This window comes from Dermochelys coriacea, chromosome 7, assembly GCF_009764565.3.
Source record: "Dermochelys coriacea isolate rDerCor1 chromosome 7, rDerCor1.pri.v4, whole genome shotgun sequence".
In the NCBI taxonomy this organism is placed as follows: Eukaryota; Metazoa; Chordata; order Testudines; family Dermochelyidae; genus Dermochelys; species Dermochelys coriacea.
This window is the reverse complement of record NC_050074.1, coordinates 118,053,262-118,073,030: the sequence shown is the minus strand read 5'-3', so window position 1 is coordinate 118,073,030 and position 19,769 is coordinate 118,053,262. Positions and strand designations below refer to the sequence as shown.

Below are 19,769 nucleotides of genomic sequence, written 5' to 3'. Positions count from 1 at the left end.
CAGCAACCACAGCGCTGTTGAGGAGGGCGGCCTAACGCACAGACTATCCTTAAGTTCAGGTCCTGCATGTTTTATAGCAGGAGTTCCAGTCTCCGTTCTTCCTTACACACAGAAGAGCTGCTGCTTTTGTCAGGAACCATTTCACCCTGGACAAGTACAGTTTTCCATGGAATGACAGACGGATGCTTCATTACTCAGCCAGCTCACAGTCCAGCAGGACCAATACCCCCTCTAATGATTGACAGGTGAATGGGTCTTTGTCTAAAATGCAGGCTGTTCTAGATCTCTCTGACATACACACTGCTTTTTAAAATGGCTGTTTTATGTGGGGGAGTGGGGCTTTCCTCCTTGCACCAGCTTACACTTCATTGTAGATTAAAGTCCTTCTGCAGGCAGCAAAATTTATACCCCTGCCACAAATAGGATACATCTTAAACTAGACAAAAGTTGCTTAGTTTTGCAATGGAGCATAATAAAATTGAAGCACTTTGTCTGTTTTCCTCTTCACTAATTAGTTTCCTTATCTGTATCTGACAGTACTTCAGCATTTTGTAATAGTCCTTAGGCAGTACCCAAGCATTGTGCATTTTCACTTTTCCAAACATCTCCAAGAGATTTTAACACTTTATTTAATAAAAGTTAAACATACAAAACTGAAATTAACACACTTTGTATTCATAAAAATCACTTTCTCCCATTAATAGGAAGAATCTTTTTCTATGCATGGATTCTACACTATCAGTTGCAGAATTTAGCTTTAGTTGTGACTCAGGTAACTGATGGACATTCCCACCAATCAGTGCATTATCAATTGCTGACATGACCTGATCTAATTAACAAATTACAAAATGAGCTACATTAACATAATATACAAGGGAAACATGGTCAAGATTAATGAACAAGAAATATACTTGAATTATTTAATGGAGGAAATAGCCAAAGTACTCCTGTTCATTAACTCAGCCCTAGATTTTACAAAAAATATCTACATTGTATACAGGGCTATACATTAACTTTTTTTTTTAAACCATTTACGGATTCAGAGGTGGTACCAGTACCGTAAATGGGAGACAAGTAACAGAGGGAAGCAATCATGTACAAAGGCAAGAACTTTTACATGTGGTTTCCTGAATAAAATTAAAAGGGCTCACTGACAGCGTAGGGCTGAAATTACAATGAAGACTAGGGCCACAGCCAGGATTACAGCAAGGCAGAAACTTCAGACTAGCCTTTACTCATTTCCAACTAACTAAATAGGATCCAGGCATTCTTATCTAATGTGCTTCAGTTCTGTCTAAATGGATGGGGAAAAAAAACCCCACACAGGCTGCTCAACAAGTTGGGATTTACTGTACAGTTGTCAAATCCCATAACCAGCCCATGGAACCCAGCCGTGCAAGGTGTAGAAGGGTTGAGAACAAGCTTTTCAGATCATATGATTTAAATTTTCCCAACACTTAAATCTTCACTTTTAAAGTGCAGTTTTACTCTGAAATTTGACTCTCTAAAAATGTCATCTTTTGGTTCCCTGGTTGTGTCTCAGTGACTTCCAGTTTAAATGTGCTCAGTATACATGTAAGGAGATTCCTGCTCCCTGTAATTTCCAGCCCTGCAAATTCAGTCTGGAATCTCAAAGTGAAGTTGTATTGTTTCTAGCACACGAATCATCATACTACTCATATATATTCTGTGGGCCACATTCTGCCCTCAGTTACAGCTGTACACGCTGACTGTCTTCAGTGAGATTGCAAGGGAGTAACTTAGAATTTTATTAACAATTCTATTTTATATACAAGCTAGGATGGAATCCAGCTAACTTTCCCAGAGCTGTACTGGCTCTGTAGTGCTAGTGTAGTTTGTCACTAAAGCAAGGAGATAGGACTGTGAATACAGAGGGAATGAGAAGCTTTTAAAGGTGCCATTTTTACAGTCATTTTTCTGACCGGACCCTTGCTAAAAATATGAATGGAAGATTCTGGAGACCAGCATTTCAGCATAACTGTTAACAGCAGCTCATGAAAACATCTGGCTGCAGAATTTTGCTTTAAGATGACTATATAAAAAGTTTAGTAATGATGAAGGGAGTCAACTGAATAGCTGTAGATTTCTTTAAGGCTCACATCAGCTGAAGCCAAGTGATGGTGACAAAATGAACTATTCACTACATGCCAACAAATAATTTACTTTTAGAAAAATATAATGATAAAAAGATAAGTGTAAAGCCCTGCAGAGATGAAATTTAGCCTTTTCCCCCCCTTACTGAGGCATCAAATGCCTGACATTATATTTAGAGGTATCTTGATATTGTGTCATGGGTTTGTCTGCAATTCCACATGTTCCAACCCCGACTTTGCCAGTCACGCTCTCAGGGGAAGCAAAAATACTCCTCTTTACCTGAGAAGGAAACAAAAACACCATTCCTGATTAGTCAGTTCAAGACAGATTGCTAACTGTGAATACGCGAGTACTGATTAGGCAGTTCTCTAATTCTACAATCAATCCTCAACATCTTACTTTATAAAGAGGCAAACTGACACATTAATGTACTTACCCAAGGGCACAGGAGGAGTAAGTGGCAGAGGCAATGTTAGAACTGAATTTCCTAGCACCCAGCCCTGTGCACTAATCACGCCTCTCTGTGAGCACTTACAGCCAATGTTCATGAATAAAAGCCACATTCCTTAGCATAAGACTGTTTTCTGGTAAGTGCTCAAACGGACTGAAGTTTTAGCAGTCCCACACTGCCCCTGGGTGAGTGGGAGGAAACCAAGTGGGCAGCAATACAGCAACACTTCAGTCTCCCCACCACCTCCTCTGAAATATGGCTACTCTACCAGACATGGGAAATGGCTGCCAAGCTGGCCACACGCCAGACTTTCAGGATCTCAGCTCCAGTGGACCCCAATCCTCCCAGACTGTGCTGCCCTCAACAGTGGACCCAATGCTCCAGCCTGGCTAAGTGCAAGCTTGGTTTCAATAGGGAAAACACCTCACCATGCTAAACCAAGGCCAATCAGAAGGCTTTATTATGAGCTTGTATTGTATTTTTTTAAATTTTCTTGTTATAAGTCATAATAGTGACTAGTAACAGCTTCCAATTCCTGTATACTATTGATGTAAGTCACAGACATATGTACCTCACCTATAGATAAATCCCAGCACACACCTGTGCATAGGTCTTCTTATAGATCTAGGTTGTGGCAAGAATTCTCTTCCCTGAATAACTTTAACAGAATGTGCATCGCTGTATTTCTATACAATGGCTAACATTACCATTGACAAAGCTAATAGTAGTGAGCTCTCTGTACAGTGGCATGAATGTATATTAGTGAAAACCAAAATACACACAATTTGAGGAATAGTGCTGCCACCTTTCACAGGTATTTGTTCTATGCTTTTCCTTATCTCCTGCCCAGTTAGAACAGCCATGAAAAGCTAGGTATGCTGGGTGAATAAGAGATCCAATTACACACTTGCCAGCATTATGGTCTCACAACAGGTTTCCCAATATATGGCATGATATGGAGCAGTTTGGCTGCTCCTCCAAATGCAAACTTTTAGTTAATTTATACTAAAAAATGTTTTAAAGGCAACCCCAATTCTTGCATAAAAGTGACCAAATTTCCCAACCTACGCAAGCAAAGACCTAAGACTTACTTTTCATATTTAGGCATGATTACTCAGCCTATCTGCAGCATCAAGCTACCATGATTACTCAGCATATCTACAGCATCTCAGTCGGTTTTGCAGCTGGGCTGCCTCAGATTGTGAAGCTGAGCCATTTGCCCCCAAATCATAGTCTGGGCATGGTATTTTTCCTGTAACTTGTAGGTCGGACTACCCCTTTTGCTAACTATTCTCACAGTGGCAGCATATACAAACCTGGCCTTTTTTGTTTTTAGAATAGGCTCTGTTGTTGAACTGTTGCCACTTGACTTTCTGGTCCTCTCGCTCCTGTTCAAGTTCTTTGATTCTCTGGGCTTTTTTCAAAGCTTTCTTCTTTTTATATTCCCGTTGCTGCGCAATCATCTCTTTTCTGTAGGAAGGAAGGGTAGCCCATGATTATGTTTGTGACTACATTTCCTCTCAATAAAGCACTCTGAGGTACACTAAGTACCAAGAAAGAAACTAAATATAACTATTGTAAGCCATCAGGTGTGTAAAACAGGACTCTCAAATGAATGATTACACAACCAAGTCAGGACTACGTACACTTAAGAAGAATACTAGCAAACCTTTCCAAACAAAAACTGTACTCCATAGATGCAAGAGCAAAGCTATGAAGTAAGTTATGTGTAACACATGGGTGCCATGGTGTGATAAGATCATCTTAAGCCTCATTTCATCTGCTGCCTGTACAGAACAGATTCATTCTCTGATTCTAGAAAGAATATTAAGTCATTTCTTCTGTAAGTCAGTCTATCAATTGAGAGGTTTCAGAATAGCAGCCGTGTTAGTCTGTACTCGCAAAAAGAAAAGGAGTACTTATTGCACCTTAGAGACTAACAAATTTATTAGAGCATAAGCTTTTGTGAGCTAAATTTGTTAGTCCCTAAAGTGCCACAAGTACTCCTTTTCTTTTAATCATTACAGCATGACACACCTTTAATATTTATCATGCAGAATCAGGAGCAATAAAAATGCCTCAGGCAAGCCATTTCAAATAGAGCAACCCTCAGAGCTGGCACAGATGACAAATTCCCAGTTTCACAAATTCTCAAATGGCCCTTTCAAATATAATCAAACAACATTTCTGAATGTACAGGGCTCTTTTCCAACATGGGCCAAATCTCACCATGGTGATCTGCCTGATCTAGGACTCCTGCACTGATCAGGTAAACATCAGCAACTGTGGTGGGGATTAGGCACAGGGAAAGGGAGAAATGGTCTGAAGTATATCATCCCCTCCACTAGCCTCTTTGGGGAATCTGCAAAGAACTTGATAAAACCCAAATTTGTATTGCCCTTTCTGCAGAAGCTTTATTTAATGCTGTGGAACCCCTTTAGGCATGGAAAGGGGGGTTGCAAGAACAGTACACTGAGGAGAGGAGGGCAAAATGACTCTAATAAAGCCATAATGCCAGGAACCAAAGGAAGGGACATGAGTGCTGGGGAGCTAGGATAGAGGCACAAGTCCTCCATACCAATGTGGATCACAAGGGATCTGTATAGAGACAGGAACCACATGCCATGCTTCTTCCAAAAGGGGAGGGATTAAGCACGCGCACACACACCCGCCACTCCCTCCCCTCAAGGATCATATTAGTGTCCCCAGTTCAGTAAGGCAGAGTCAGTACCCATCCTATGAGTTTCTCCTACAACCTACCGTAGGCTGGAGGAAGGACGCAAGAGCTGCTCCAGTACTTGGGTCTCCAAATAGACTGGTTCCCAAGATGTAACCCCTCTACATTTTGGTTTCTTATCAGGAAGCTGTGAATCAGGAACCTCTTGGTGCTAGCTGGCAGAGGGCACAGAGGGTGCCTAGAGTTTTACAGGGATCTCCTGGGTCAGATACATGCACAATAATTCACTATAAGGTGGCATGCAAAGTCTCTACCAAGAGCCAGTAGCCCATTAGCCATCATTAACACTGCAAAACATGTGTACAGATAATATTTGAAGTGTTGTATGTCTGTGCTGAGAATTATGTTCTTAAAGCAGGTAATCAGAAGGTGACATGTCTTGGACAGGTTCCTTTCAAGCAGGAGGTAACAGACACTTATCTTTCTGTCTGGTCATGTGTGTATTAGGCATTGTATGTCTCACAATGGAGTTGCCATACAAACTGTGAGAGGCTAATTCGTTAAGATGAGCTATACTGTGAGAGGCTAATTAGTTAAGATGAGCTATAGCTCACAGTTTGTATGGCAACTTCCAACTTATCTGTATGTATATATATATATTTCTTCTTATTATATGTTCCATTCTATGAATCCAATGAAGTGGGCTGTAGCCCAAGAAAGCTTATGCTCTAATAAATTTGTATATCTAAGTACTGTGTGTTAAACAGAATGATAATCTGAGGTGTAGTAAACTGGGGTGCACTGCTTCTTTGGCAGTAGCAAATCTGTGAATACTGTCAGCACCCACTGGAACAGGGACAGGACACTCCAGGGAGATGCTCGACGGCAGGAATATGCCTAGTACTAACCTGAAGCAAGAGGACCTGCCGAGGCTCAGAGGGGAGTGCTTTTGTTGCCCGTGGCCAGTGAAGTCAGGGAGCTGACCTATGGCAGGTATAGACCAGGCTTCCTCACGCTAAGGGCAGTGGGTAATGAGGTGCCTCACAACCCTGGGTACTCCCACAAAGAGAGTCAAAGAAGCTTCACCTGTGGAAGCTATTTTTTCATTCTCCAAATGAAAACTTGTCTATGCAGCACTTACAATTTCAAGCAGGAGCTCTGAAAAGCTTCTGCTAGATTACAGGCATCTACCACTTCTTTAATCAGTAATTTATAATATACTCACTATTTCACCACACACACAAGTCTCTATCTTCTCCTGAAACATAAATTGTAAGCATCACCTCCATCTTGCATTACTCTTTACCTGATCATGATTTGGAACCTACATTGTTTAGAACTGGCCTCTTTGCTGGCAATGAAAGTATTCTACTTTTCTCTCTCACATTAATATCCTTGATAAATATGACAGCAGAACTGGTCTAAGAGTGAGATGCTAACAGGTTGTTTTACCAGAGCGTGTTTCCTTAAGCAAATTCCATCCATCCATCCACCACACGAACGTAACATGCTTGGCTGGCCTAAGTTCTTTGTTAGAGTACACATCTAAGGTTATAGAAGTCACTTACTTGGACATGGGTTTGTTGCCACTGTCCTCTTTTGCCTTTCTTCCCTCTTCTACAGGTTTAAGGTTGAGCAGAGGCGTGACTTCAGCATTGCCATATCCAGCAAATGTGATTGCAGCAGTACCATTTTCCTCATCTATCTCTTCAATCTCAGCTTCGTAACACCTGTAAAGATATCATGGCTGTAAGCATGTGAGTAATGGTTTAATACTCAGCCCTACAACACCTACACTGTTATTCAGCTACTAACATTAACTTAAGTACCTGCTACCAATCTGCTTCATTTTCTGGGACAAAATACAAATCAAGCCAAAAAGTTAACGTTCTTTAAGGACCCAAGTACATCAATCCTGCACAAGAGCTTAACCTCACTAGCTGATCAAGGAACCAGTGACAACTTTAAGGCCCAAAAGCTATTCAGGCTAGAAACAAATGTCTTGTGCAACTGCAAAGTTAAGAATCTCACTTTTTTTCCTATTGGTAGGTCATGCAATATCAGATTTTAAAACTATGGCATTCTAGATAACACAGATTAGAGCTAGTCAGGAATTTTCTGACTGAATGCTCTTCCACCAGAAAATGCTGAATCGTTGAAACTAAAACTGTTCACAGGAAAGGGCTAGTTTTGAATTTGACAAATCTTCTGATTCAAATTTAAAAAAGAAAAAGTTTCAAAATTGTTTAAACGCCCTGTTTTATCATTTTCTAGTTCAAAACAACTTTTTCTTTCCAACCTGTAGTTAATTTATACTAAAAAATTTTAAAAGGCCATACTAATTCTTTTCGGTTCATCTGTTTACAAAGTTTTTGAAACTGACTTTTTGTTTCAATTTGGGATGGGGAAAAAATTTGAAGTCTCTAAATCTCCCTCCCAGCTCTGCTACAGAGGCATGAGACTATACTTACAGATATAATTCCAATTAACACCTGCCTACTTCATTTTGATATAGCCACCATCTTGAGAAACACTTGAATTGAGTTAAATACCAATGCTTTATACTGTATGAAAACTGAGGGGAGCCCCAGCTTTTGTGTGGTAAGAAGCATTAATCTCTAGCTAGCACTTCTTGAGATACTGGCTGCTTAAATCATGTTGCAGCTTTAGTGGAAAGAAACAAGATAGTAATCCAAGTGAGTAAGGTCCAATACCACTTGACATGCCAGAACTAGAAGCATCTAAGTGGACCAGTACAAATACTTTCAGATCCAACAAACTTTTCATTCTGATCACTGGTTTAGGACCAGAGCTTAGGACCCAGTAGTGAGCCAAGAATTAAAAAAAATGTAACATTTATGATCTCAGGTGAGAAAATATTTAGCCATCAATGCCTAGGAACAGAAGAAGTGTTTTCATTTTTGAACAGTTTATTTTCTACATGAAAATATCAATAATTCTGCATCAGTGCATATATTTGGTTTTCACTACATTAGCAGCTCCATTGTATAAGGATTCAACTCTTTTCTAAGAGAAGGAAATGGGATGTTTACTCAATCTGAACAGTTTGATTAGAAAAAATTCAAAAATGCTTCTATGTTACAAAAGGAAGGATAAACTATCATTCTGAAAATAAATATCTTTGTATTTCAAAGACTACAAGATCAGACTAAATTGAAGCAACCCCAGAAACTCTCAATAACATTAGCTGAGGGAGTCAAAACCAACCATTTTGGTACAGCATCTCCAGAGCAGGGTATAGCCAAGCATCAAGCCCCTAAAGACAGAGCAATATTGCTCTTGATAGAACCACAGTTCCTTTACAGCAGGGGTTGGCAACCTATGGCACTCATGCCAAAGACGGCACGCAAGCTGATTTTTAATGGCACGCTGCTGCCTGCTGAGTCCCAGCCGCCGGCCCCGCTCAGCCCGCTGCCGAACCCACGCTGGGACCTCGGCAGGCAGCAGCGTGCCATTAAAAATCCTGCTCGCCCTGGCCTGCTCTTCTCTGTGCCCCCCCCCCCCCGGCTGCAGTGCAGGCAAGCTCCCCCCTCCCCCGCCTCTTCCCCAGCGTGCTGCGTTCCTGCCCCTCCGCCTCTCCCCCCTGCCACGGATCAGCTGATGGCGTTTGCGAGGGAGGGGGAGAAGCGGAGCCTCCAGGGAAGAAGTGGAGAAGAGGTGGGGAAGGGGCCTTGGGGAAGGGGGGTGGAATCAGGGCATATCCCCTCCAGCCCCCTGCCGTGAGCCTCTCTGGGCAGGGGGCTGGGAGCACCCCCCACGACCCCAGCCCACACCCCCAGCCCTCTGCCCTGATCCCTGTACCCCCCTCACACACACCCCAGCCCTCTGCCCTGACCCCTGCAGCCCCCCCACACACCCCAGCCCTCTGCCCTGACCCCTGCAGCCCCCCCACACACCCCAGCCCTCTGCCCTGACCCCTGCACCTCCCCCACACACCCCAGCCCTCTGCCCTGATCCCTGCACCCCCATCACACACACCCCAGCCCTCTGCCCTGATCCCTGCACCCCCATCACACACACCCAGCCCTCTGCCCTGACCCCTGCACTCCCACACACACCCCAGCCCTCTGCCCTGACCCCTGCAGCCCCTACACACCCCAGCCCTCTGCCCTGACCCCTGCACCTCCCACACACACACCCAGCCCTCTGCCCTGACCCCTGCAGCCCCTACACACCCCAGCCCTCTGCCCTGATCCCTGCACCCCCCTCACACACCCCAGCCCTCTGCCCTGATCCCTGCACCCCCCTCACACACCCCAGCCCTCTGCCCTGATCCCTGCACCCCCCTCACACACCCCAGCCCTCTGCCCTGATCCCTGCACCCCCCTCACACACCCCAGCCCTCTGCCCTGATCCCTGCACCCCCCTCACACACCCCAGCCCTCTGCCCTGATCCCTGCACCCCCTCACACACATCCCAGCCCTCTGCCCTGATCCCTGCACCCCCCTCACACACATCCCAGCCCTCTGCCCTGACCCCTGCATCCCCCTCACACACACCCAGCCCTCTGCCCTGACTCCTGCACCCCCCTCACATGCCCCCAGCCCTGACTCCTGCACCCCACACACATACCCAGCCCCCTCACACCGCATGTCCTAACTCTTGCACCCCCCACATTCCCCCCCACCCTGAGCACCAAACGGGAGCTCCTGCACCCCCCCCCACATTCCTACCTGCACCTCTCGCACCAAATGGGTGCTGCCAAGCACTCCACATCCAAACCCCAACCCTGAGCTCCCTCCCTCATTCTAACTCCTTGCCAGACCTTACACCCCAACCCCCAGCCCTGTGCTCAGTGCACTCCCACCCTCAGCTTAGTGCAGAGAAAGAGGAAGAGGAAGAGAATGGGCTAGAACCAGGGAGAAGGTAGATACCCACTCCATGTCAGCAGGGCCAGGATCCCAGACCGGCAGCGGGCTGAGCAGGGCCGGCAGCCGGGACCCTGGCTGGCAGGAGCAGGCGGACTGAACCCCAGACTGGCAGCCCCACTCAGCCCACTGCCAGTCTGGGGTTCTGGCTGCCTGCCCCTTGCTAGCCAGGGTCCTGGCTGTAGGCCCCACTCAGCCTGTTGGCCTAGGTGAACGGAACCCCAGGCCGGCAACGGGCTGAGTGGGCCAGTGGCGTAAGATCAGCATTTTAATTTAATTTTAAATGAAGCTTCTTAAACATTTTGAAAACCTTGTTTACTTTACATACGACGATAGTTTAGTTATATAATATACAGACTTATAGAGAGAGACCTTCTATAAAAAATGTTAAAATGTTACTGGCACGTGAAACCTTACATTAAAGTGAATAAATGAAGACTCAGCACACCACTTCTGAAAGGTTGCCGACCCCAGCTTTACAGTCAAACGATGGTGTTTCAAGTTAAATGCACAGACTTAAATCTCTCAGTCATTTTTCATGACAGTGAGTAAATGTAAAATATATTAACAGAATGGCAATTACATACCCCAGGTACATTTGACAGGCACTACACTAAATGATTATAATTAGTTTATGAAAGTGTAGGGTTTTTTTTTAAAGTTGTATATATTATATTTCTTTTGAGGGTGGTGACAAGAAAAGGTGTTTTCAGAATCACCGAATGTCTAATTTGCTTTGTCTATAATACTGAACTTCACTAAAAGGAAATATTACGGTTACTTAATTTCTCTTAGCTATTCTTTGTTAGAATTACTCAAATGGGGTAGTTCAAGCTGAATGAAAATCTCTTACCATTGTACTGTATTATTTCATGTAACTGTTAGAGAAGTTTGTTTTCTACACTTACTGTCCATCTTCACTCCATATTGCCATACATTTATCCCCAACCTTCCAGGAGTGACTGGGTAGGGCAGACGCAGAACTATCAGAACTTGCAAGAGCTTCCGAAGGTTGTGTTGAAAGGAGATCTTTGGTTAATTCTATTACTTCCTGGAAAAGGAAGAGGCAAAAAATACACTTTCAAACACCATTACTGTGCTTTATTTTTTCCCCAAGTTGACAGATCTATTTTGTAGTAGTGATTGTATTAAATGTATATCTAATGTAAAGCAGACTGCTGGCTATTTACCACTAATTACAATGTATTAGCCTTTGACATTACAGATGTAGAAGAAAGCGATGTATGACTGTATGCTATATTGAAATGAGGCCACCTCTTCACCCTTGGTCAACTTTGAAATGCCCCAATGTTTCCTTTTTACAGCAATTCTTTCTAGCTGAACTGCTTTTGCATAGGCTCACAGACATAGCCAGTTATTCATGTAGAAACAATCCTTGATGCAACTCTCTTTGCACGTGTGCTGCACATGATTCTCAATTTCTGACTGAAGAGCACATCGCAGCAATGGGGAGTAAGTAGCGAGTGTTACATTCACTGCTCATAAGGCAGACAAGGGCTAAATTGATTCAAATAAACTTTAAGATAGATAACTGTGAATGTTTTGCTTTTCCACCTCAACTGCAGTTTATTTTTCATTAGGTGATTATTTTAAAAATGATTGGTTAGCCCAAAAATTACACATTTCTTAGTTTTAGAATACTGCATATAAAATAAGCGTAGTAATGATAAGCACCTCTGAATATGAGGTGCCATTTTTTCTGTTCCTTTGAAAAAGTGGGGATTGGCTGAGCTGAAGTATCCACAGAGATATTTTGGAGAGAGGAGTGACTCCTTTTTGAGATCCCAGTTTAGGAAAGTATCCCATTTCAGGAAAGCACTTAGGAACATGCCTACTTGCCTTCCTGAATAAAGATGGACTTAATTATGCACTTACGTGCTTTCCTGAATCAGGGCTTCAAAGTGTGGGGCCAGAACCGCCTCATTAACCTGACAGAATGACCTGAACAAGACAAATGGCAGAGGAAAATGTATCTTTTTTTCTATTAATTGATTTTTAGTGCCTTTAGATACTACAGAGTGAAGTCTTATTTATTCACAGAGCAGATACAGCACAGTACACAGCAAGTTTCCACACACTGCCCTGCCATTGTGATTGGACCTGGAGGCACCACTTCTATGGGTAGGTGTTTAGTTCAGTCTCAATGTTACCTATTTTAAAACAAAATAACTTCCCCAATTAGATAGACACCATCTTTGTTGACTCGGGAGCCAAAATAGGTAGGCAAATTTCCAGGTTTTCTACATACTTTGTAAACCAGTGGAAGAAAATACTTAGATGGTTTAGAGGGTTAGAATTTGAATGCATATTTTTCACCTTAATAAGAAAGATATTTAGTGTCTACTCCTTTTATTGCAATGTAGCAAATGCCAATTGAATCAGTGATACACTCTTACTAGCCAGTGTGAAGATTCTTGATCACTCCAACTGAAAAAATACGTAGTTCAACAACTAGCAGATAAAAGCAAAACACAAGCACTTTCCTACATGAGGAAAGGCAACTCCACAATTCATAAACAAGAAATGGTGTCAGCCCTTACAATATCACGATATTTTTATCTGATGCAAGTCACAAAATTAAGGGCAAATTTTTCAATTAAGGAGATTACAGACATCCTGCATTTCCCCCCACTATAACTCTCTCCTCTCCACAGATTTGCCCCACAACACATTACGTCTATGCTGCTGCTCCCACAAATAACATTGCCCAGAGGCAAGGCCAGCAGCAGGATGAATTGGAAGCGATTCTAATCAGTTTTGCCAGAGCAGAAATGGAATGTGCTGGTCCAGCACAGGCACAAGCATTCTTTGCGACTACTGGCTGTGGGGTGATTTAAATAAAGAAACTGTACTTGTGATGAGGAACAGCCTTTTTCAAAATGGATTTCCACATTAGCCCATGAAACAATACAAAGCATGAAGATTCAATGTTCCTGATGCCAACGTTTTCCTTAGTCAAGATCCAAGATGACAAGTACTTTTGGTAAGTGGTACAGCCTAAAGAAGATTTGAAAGCCCCCAAAAAGAACTCTCTACAGTCTTGATAGACTCCCCCATCCCACTTTTCTTAATAAATGGAATCAACAACTATCTAGACAATGGGACAGGAAGGCTGTGGGACCCAGCAGGGTTTCTCTCTCAGTTCAGCAGAGATGAGAGAGAACAGCTGGAGCCTGATTCATTAAACCTCATTGATAAAGTAAGGGCCTATAAAGAGAAGGAAAGCTCAAGGCAGAGGGGAGGCTGCTCTTCATTCCTCCAGAAGTTTGAGGATTCTACTCAGGTAATTCCCAGAGACCAACCCCATAAAGTGTATGTTTAGTTTTCCTATATGTACTTTTATCTGAGTAGCTAGTACAGAGGCACAAAGGGCCTGACAACTGGATTCTCTTTTGTTTGTCGATATCTGAACCAATCAATCAGACCTCCCTAACAAGGAGGTTTGGGGTTTGTTTTTGCTTTAGAAGATCCTCTGATGATTTTGTGGCAGGGACTGGAACAGAGGATATGGCCACAGTCTACCTTTACTATAATCTTTATTTTGCAGAATATTGCATATGGGTCAACACTGATTTTGATATTTAGAATATTTTATTTGAGGGAGCTCCTTAGAGTACATACCATTAATTACTTTTCCTTCCCCAGGTCTGAGTTCTAACACTGCTCCTTCACTCATAGAGCGGGTGGTAGTAGCAGTAATCTGCAAATCCAGGAAGCATCATGGCTTGTGATATGTGTATCAGCAGGTCAAATAGAGTACAGCTGTGCACTGATTACCTGAAGGTAAGCGTTTCAGATATACAGAAACCACTGTAATTTGAGACAGTTGACTTACTCCTGCCTCCTTCATAAGTCATTTATCTATTAAAATAGCTTATTGTAGAACTAGAGTGAATATGCACACAGATTACTCAATCAACAATTCCCTGACTTTACCAGTTGTTTAAAGGGTAGGCTATAAACAAACTTGTGGTAAAATCTTATTTTGCCTATGTATCTTAATACTGGACACAGATAGTGGACAGAAACTTGAACCATATACACCATGTCTTGAATTGGTTAGGGATCCAATACATCTGTTTTGTTGTTCTAACATATAGTGCTAGTGAGAACACAACTGGAGTATTGCACATAGTGGGGGGGCATCACATTACAACAACAGCTGAGGAACTGGAAGGCGCAGAAAAGCACCATTAGGTTTATGCAGAGTTTCACGGGTTAGGGAAACTAGATTTATAGAAATAAGGGAATGGGAGAAAAAAAGAGAACTTTATCCTATAAAACTCTTAAAGAAAGTAGCAAGTTGGAAAAAACATGAGGGCACCAACTGAAACTAACAGAACAGGCATTGAAGGAGGTTGAAAACAAGAAGTTTATTTAAGCAGAAAATAATGTGGTACCCACTACCAAAGCAGGAAGAGAAGCTGTAACTGTCATGTATTCAGGCATCACACTGCATTTATGGGGGGGAGGGGGTGGCTCTGCACTCTAGAACTAGCTCATGAACTACAGTAAAATAACACTACAGAAATCTTTAAAGGCTGAATGGCTCATTTTTAAAGCAAGATTTGTAGGGAAGAGTTAGAATGTGTTCTTACTGCCTACCCTAGCAAAACTGCTAATTAAGGTAGCCACATACAGCCAAATAAGCTATACAGTGTGACTTGCTGCCACCTTCCTATGACATGGAGATGCAACCTGTGGAGACTACAGGTCCCAGCATGCAAAGATCCATCCTTATGAGAGTGGCTTATCACACAAGTCAAGATGGAGCTCTGTATTGTGGAGTGCATAGTTTCCACAGCTTGTTACGCCATATTAAAGAGGAGGCTGGCTGCAATCCACTCTAGTTCGTGCAAGTTAGATTTGATCCTTGGTTGCACAGGTACCTTACTAGAAATCCCTCAGTAAAGCAAAAGACGGGGAGCCCATTATATATATATGAAAATATCTTGGTCAAAGCTGAGCATGCTGTCTATGGTAATGATGGATGCAATACTGAGATAAAGGATTGTTTCAGATACATAACTGATGATCTTTAGAACAAACAGGAAACAACAATTTAATTGGGACACGAAAAAAAAGTTGGATTTAGTTTCCATTTTTAAGGTGGAATGTATGAGTAGCAAACTTTTTGGAGCTGGGAATGCAAAAATCTTCCCTATTCTGTGCAGAGAAGTTTTATTTATTTTTTTTTCCAAGTTGTCCTTTCACATCAGTGATTTCCACTCATCAAAGCAGACCTTTTGCTCTGCATTTTAAAAATATACACATGCTTTTAAGAATGTGCAATAAAGTACATTCTGATTATACTACAAAGTTCTCTGTGGACACAAGACCTTTACATTTAAAAGGAAATCTAAAGCTTATTGATCGAAGACATTGATTTAGCTTGTTTTTGAGTTGTATTTTTATTGTTACCATTTCTTCAAGCAGCAGCAGCTACCGAATGCTGCAGTGGGTAGTTTTATCTACTTCAGTTTTGTGAATAACAACTTGGTTGTTATAGTGCTCGTGCTCTCCCTAGCAATAACATAGTAGTATTTTGCACCCATACTCTAACATTTAAGAAAACATTAAATACAGGCACAATTATGTGCCAATTTTGTTGCCTGAAGCGATAAAGGCCTTTTTAATCAAGTTGAAGGTGTTCATGCCATTGTCCAAAGTAGGTCTAATGAGGACTTTGAGTAGCTTTTATCTATCAACAAAAAGTAATTTATGAGCTTAAGTCTAAACATAATCCAGGTGGTGGCACATTTAACACTGCATAACAAATCTGGCATTCCTTACATACCCAGAACTTCTATTAAAAAGTCAGTGAGAGGCTAAGATGTGCCAGGATTTCAGACTTGTGCTGTAAAAGTATTTCAGCTATCTTTATAGATGTGAAAACAACAAGGAGTCCGGTGGCACCTTAAAGACTAACAGATTTATTTGAGCATAAGCTTTCATGGGTAAAAAACTCACTTCTTCAGATGCTTATGTTCAAATAAATCTGTTAGTCTTTAAGGTGCCACCGGACTCCTCGTTGTTTCTGTGGATACAGACTAACACGACTACCCCTCTGATACTTGATTTATAGATGTGATTGAAAGTGTACATAATGAATAAATCATATCAGCATCAAATTAATTTCTCCACGTACATTTGTGTTGACTCAGTGCTAAGGATAGCCCAAATGCTGTGATAAATGGAAATAGCTAAATAGTTTAAATGTAGCATGCAATGGCTTTATTTAAAAAATGCAGACATCATGAGTGGAGATTAGATTAAATTACAAGGTGATAAAATTTGATGCCTACAATTTACTGGCGTATTATTCTAATACCACAAAAAGGCCAATGATGAAGACTGGGAAAGGCTGTCTTTGCACAAATTTTATAAAAGGTACAAAAATGTGTATAGTAAAAAAAAAAAAAAAAAAAAAAAGACTGTTTGCATATTTTTTCATAGTTCTCTCTCCAACCCTTTGGAAGCTAAAACGGTTCTTTCTGCAAATTTTGTTCTTCCTTCAGCCTGCATGTGCAATGCAACAGTGTGGTCATTATCAACTTGAGCTAAGACATGAATTTTTTTTTAGCCTTTTTTTTTTTTTTTAAATGGAGGCAATATTTAAGTGTTTCAGCCAAAGACTTGCACATCTCAGATAAGAACTCCTTTTTCTTCTTGATGGTGAGGTACTAACCTCTTTTTAAAAAAAACAAAACAAATCATATAGCAGTGACTTTTTTTTTTTTAAAGCATATAAAATAACATGAATGTTTAATAAACTTAAAAAGACAGGCCCGACTTTGGGACTGCCAGGTATACCACTGTCCCTTCAAGCAATCTGAGATCATAATGCAAAGTTATTACATTTTGCAATAACCCTGACAAGTATTTATCATTTTTGTTGAAGTGCAAATGCCCAGCAACAAGCTATGTCTCTGCTTGAGAGAAAGTGATGGCATTTTTGCTGACATTACTCAGAATAGAAAGATCTCAGTTTCTAATTCCCTCAATCCTCACCTGTAAGTCTTTTTTTAATTTTAGTAAGTCTTCATTTTCTCCATTCCCAGAAAGAGCTGCCTCAACTTGCTGGAGCTGAGCTTTATAGCTAGCTAGCTGTTTTGCAAGATCTTCTGACATCTGTAAAAGAAGTAAACCTTAGAACAGAAAGTAGCAAAACTGCTTTGATAAACTGTTTTGTAGTGAAAATAAAATAGAACTTGTAACTGGTTAAAAAGATGTTACAGCCATCATAGATGACACCTAGCATACTAATTTTTAGTATTACGCTATTTCAGTGGATAACCATTCACCCACTGTCATACTAATTCTGATCAAAACCAACAACAACAAAAAAAAGCCTTGAAATAAGTAACTTACAAGTTGTGTGTATACAATAGTGGACACTATACAAATGAATAACACTATCTTTAACACTTAGCACATAATGATTCACATCTTCAAAATATTCTGAGGTCCCAGACATTATAATTTTGCCTTTCCCCTTATAAACAGCATTATCTTCACATTCTCAGTTAGTCTCTTTAGATGCGTATACCCCACTTACATGAGACAATGAAATCAGCCTCACTTAATGTTCTATCATCTTGTTTTAAGCCACTTTTTATATAATAAAACACACACTTCTTTTAAAGTTAATGTAATTTTAGCCTTTCCTTCTAATGTCTTCTGCATACTGCATCACGTGCTGGAGACAAAATTAGCCTTTTGTTAGGGATGGATTGGTGAAGCCTGTAAGCTCTTTGGGTCAGGGACAGTCTATCTGTTGTGCGCTTGTAAAGCGTTCTATGACTAGAACTCCTAGATGTCAGGATAAAAAAAAAATGGAAAGATGACACACTGATTCATAAATTCAGAGCAGTGCGATTGTAACGGAAGGGGCCTTCCTCTACTGTCACAAGTAATATTCATGCATGACAGTTTACAGCATGCACCTCCTTCCCAACCCAGGGACTGGGGTTAGGGGCTGGGGGAAGAGGAAGTAAAGGGGAACTCTGAGCACAAGCAGTGGAGGGGGTGCGGGGGAAAGTTAAAGCTAGGCTCTGAGGAGAGGGGCGAAAGGTGGGGGAGGGCTGGTGGGGCACAAGACGGTTGTGCTAGTCCATGGAAGGTGACTGGAGCAGACGGGAGCACGGGGGAGGAGGAGGGGCCAGAGCCTTTGGGGGCGGACAGGAGCACGCGGGGTGGGGCTAAAACCTGTAGGGGGGGAGACTAGGGCCTATGGGGGCTGACGGGACCGGGGGGGTGGAGGTGGGGCGAGGGCCTGGGGGGGCTGACGGGACCGGGGGGGGTGGAGGTGGGGCGAGGGCCCATGGGGGCTGACGGGACCGGGGGGGGTGGAGGTGGGGCGAGGGCCTATGGGGGCTGACGGGACCGGGGGGATGGAGGTGGGGCGAGGGCCTGGGGGGGCTGACGGGACCGGGGGGATGGAGGTGGGGCGAGGGCCTGGGGGGGCTGACGGGACCGGCGGGTGGAGGTGGGGCGAGGGCCTGGGGGGGCTGACGGGACCGGCGGGTGGAGGTGGGGCGAGGGCCTGGGGGGGCTGACGGGACCGGGGGGGGGTGGAGGTGGGGCGAGGGCCCATGGGGGCTGACGGGACCGGGGGGGGGTGGAGGTGGGGCGAGGGCCTATGGGGGCTGACGGGACCGGGGGGATGGAGGTGGGGCGAGGGCCTGGGGGGGCTGACGGGACCGGCGGGTGGAGGTGGGGCGAGGGCCTGGGGGGGCTGACGGGACCGGCGGGTGGAGGTGGGGCGAGGGCCTGGGGGGGCTGACGGGACCGGGGGGGTGGAGGTGGGGCGAGGGCCTGGGGGGGCTGACGGGACCGGGGGGGGGTGGAGGTGGGGCGAGGGCCCATGGGGGCTGACGGGACCGGGGGGGGGTGGAGGTGGGGCGAGGGCCCATGGGGGCTGACGGGACCGGGGGGATGGAGGTGGGGCGAGGGCCTGGGGGGGCTGACGGGACCGGCGGGTGGAGGTGGGGCGAGGGCCTGGGGGGGCTGACGGGACCGGGGGGGTGGAGGTGGGGCGAGGGCCTGGGGGGGCTGACGGGACCGGCGGGTGGAGGTGGGGCGAGGGCCTGGGGGGGCTGACGGGACAGGGTGGGGGCGGGGCTGAGGGAGAAGGAGGTGGTGGGCCTAGGCCAGAGGAATTCCGGGCCCCGCGACCCAGCCTGCCAGGCGGGAGCTGAAAGCTGAGGGGCGGGAGGAGAAGGGGTCGGGCCGGGGAGCCTCGGAGCAGCCTCCGGTGGGAGACGGGGCGGTGCCAGGGCTCGGCTCGGCTTCCCCCCGGCTGCGCGGGAAGGGTTAATAGCCGCTTCCTCTCACCTTGGTCGCGGGGGTCCGCGCCGCGCTCGGTCCCGTCAGGCCTGGGCCGCTTCCTCCTCCCCGCGACACACGGAGCCAGGAGCCGCGGGCACCAACAATCGCGAGACTTGCGGGGGGGGGAACGACGAGTCAGTCACGTGCCCGCCGCCGGTCAAAGGGCACGAGGCCGGGAGGGATCCGCTCTGGGTGGCCACGTGACGGTAGCGGGAGGTTCAGCGAAGAGCGCGCGAGAGGTGGCTCATCCGGGTACCTTCCTGGCGTCGGCGCGTGAGGTGGAGC

At 44.4% G+C, this 19,769-nt stretch overlaps 1 protein-coding gene and 1 long non-coding RNA gene across 5 annotated transcripts; one reads left to right on the top strand and one right to left on the bottom strand.

Annotated features, from left to right (window-relative positions):
• Positions 1-606: 606 nt before the first annotated feature.
• Positions 607-19,712, bottom strand: SMNDC1 (survival motor neuron domain containing 1). 3 transcript variants are annotated; one of them, XM_038411635.2, is made up of 6 exons: positions 19,491-19,712; positions 17,166-17,285; positions 11,042-11,184; positions 6,812-6,973; positions 3,883-4,036; positions 607-2,394 (listed from the first exon to the last, which is right to left on the bottom strand). In XM_038411635.2, exons 2-6 carry the CDS (start codon positions 17,283-17,285, stop codon positions 2,257-2,259), a joined length of 717 nt encoding a protein of 238 aa, XP_038267563.1. In that variant the 5' UTR covers positions 19,491-19,712; the 3' UTR covers positions 607-2,256. The 3 variants fall into 3 exon arrangements, with proteins under 3 accessions (XP_038267563.1, XP_038267565.1, XP_038267566.1); XM_038411637.2 differs by lacking the exon at positions 19,491-19,712 and adding an exon at positions 13,776-13,931; XM_038411638.2 differs by lacking the exon at positions 19,491-19,712 and adding an exon at positions 13,776-13,854.
• Positions 6,865-17,167, top strand: LOC119859469. Of its 2 annotated transcripts, none has more exons than XR_006282913.1 (4): positions 6,865-7,000; positions 12,200-12,275; positions 12,809-13,137; positions 13,800-17,167. It is a non-coding gene; the product is annotated as an uncharacterized LOC119859469 (long non-coding RNA). The 2 variants fall into 2 exon arrangements; XR_005294223.2 differs by having other exon boundaries at positions 6,867-7,000; positions 12,195-12,275.
• Positions 19,713-19,769: the final 57 nt, after the last annotated feature.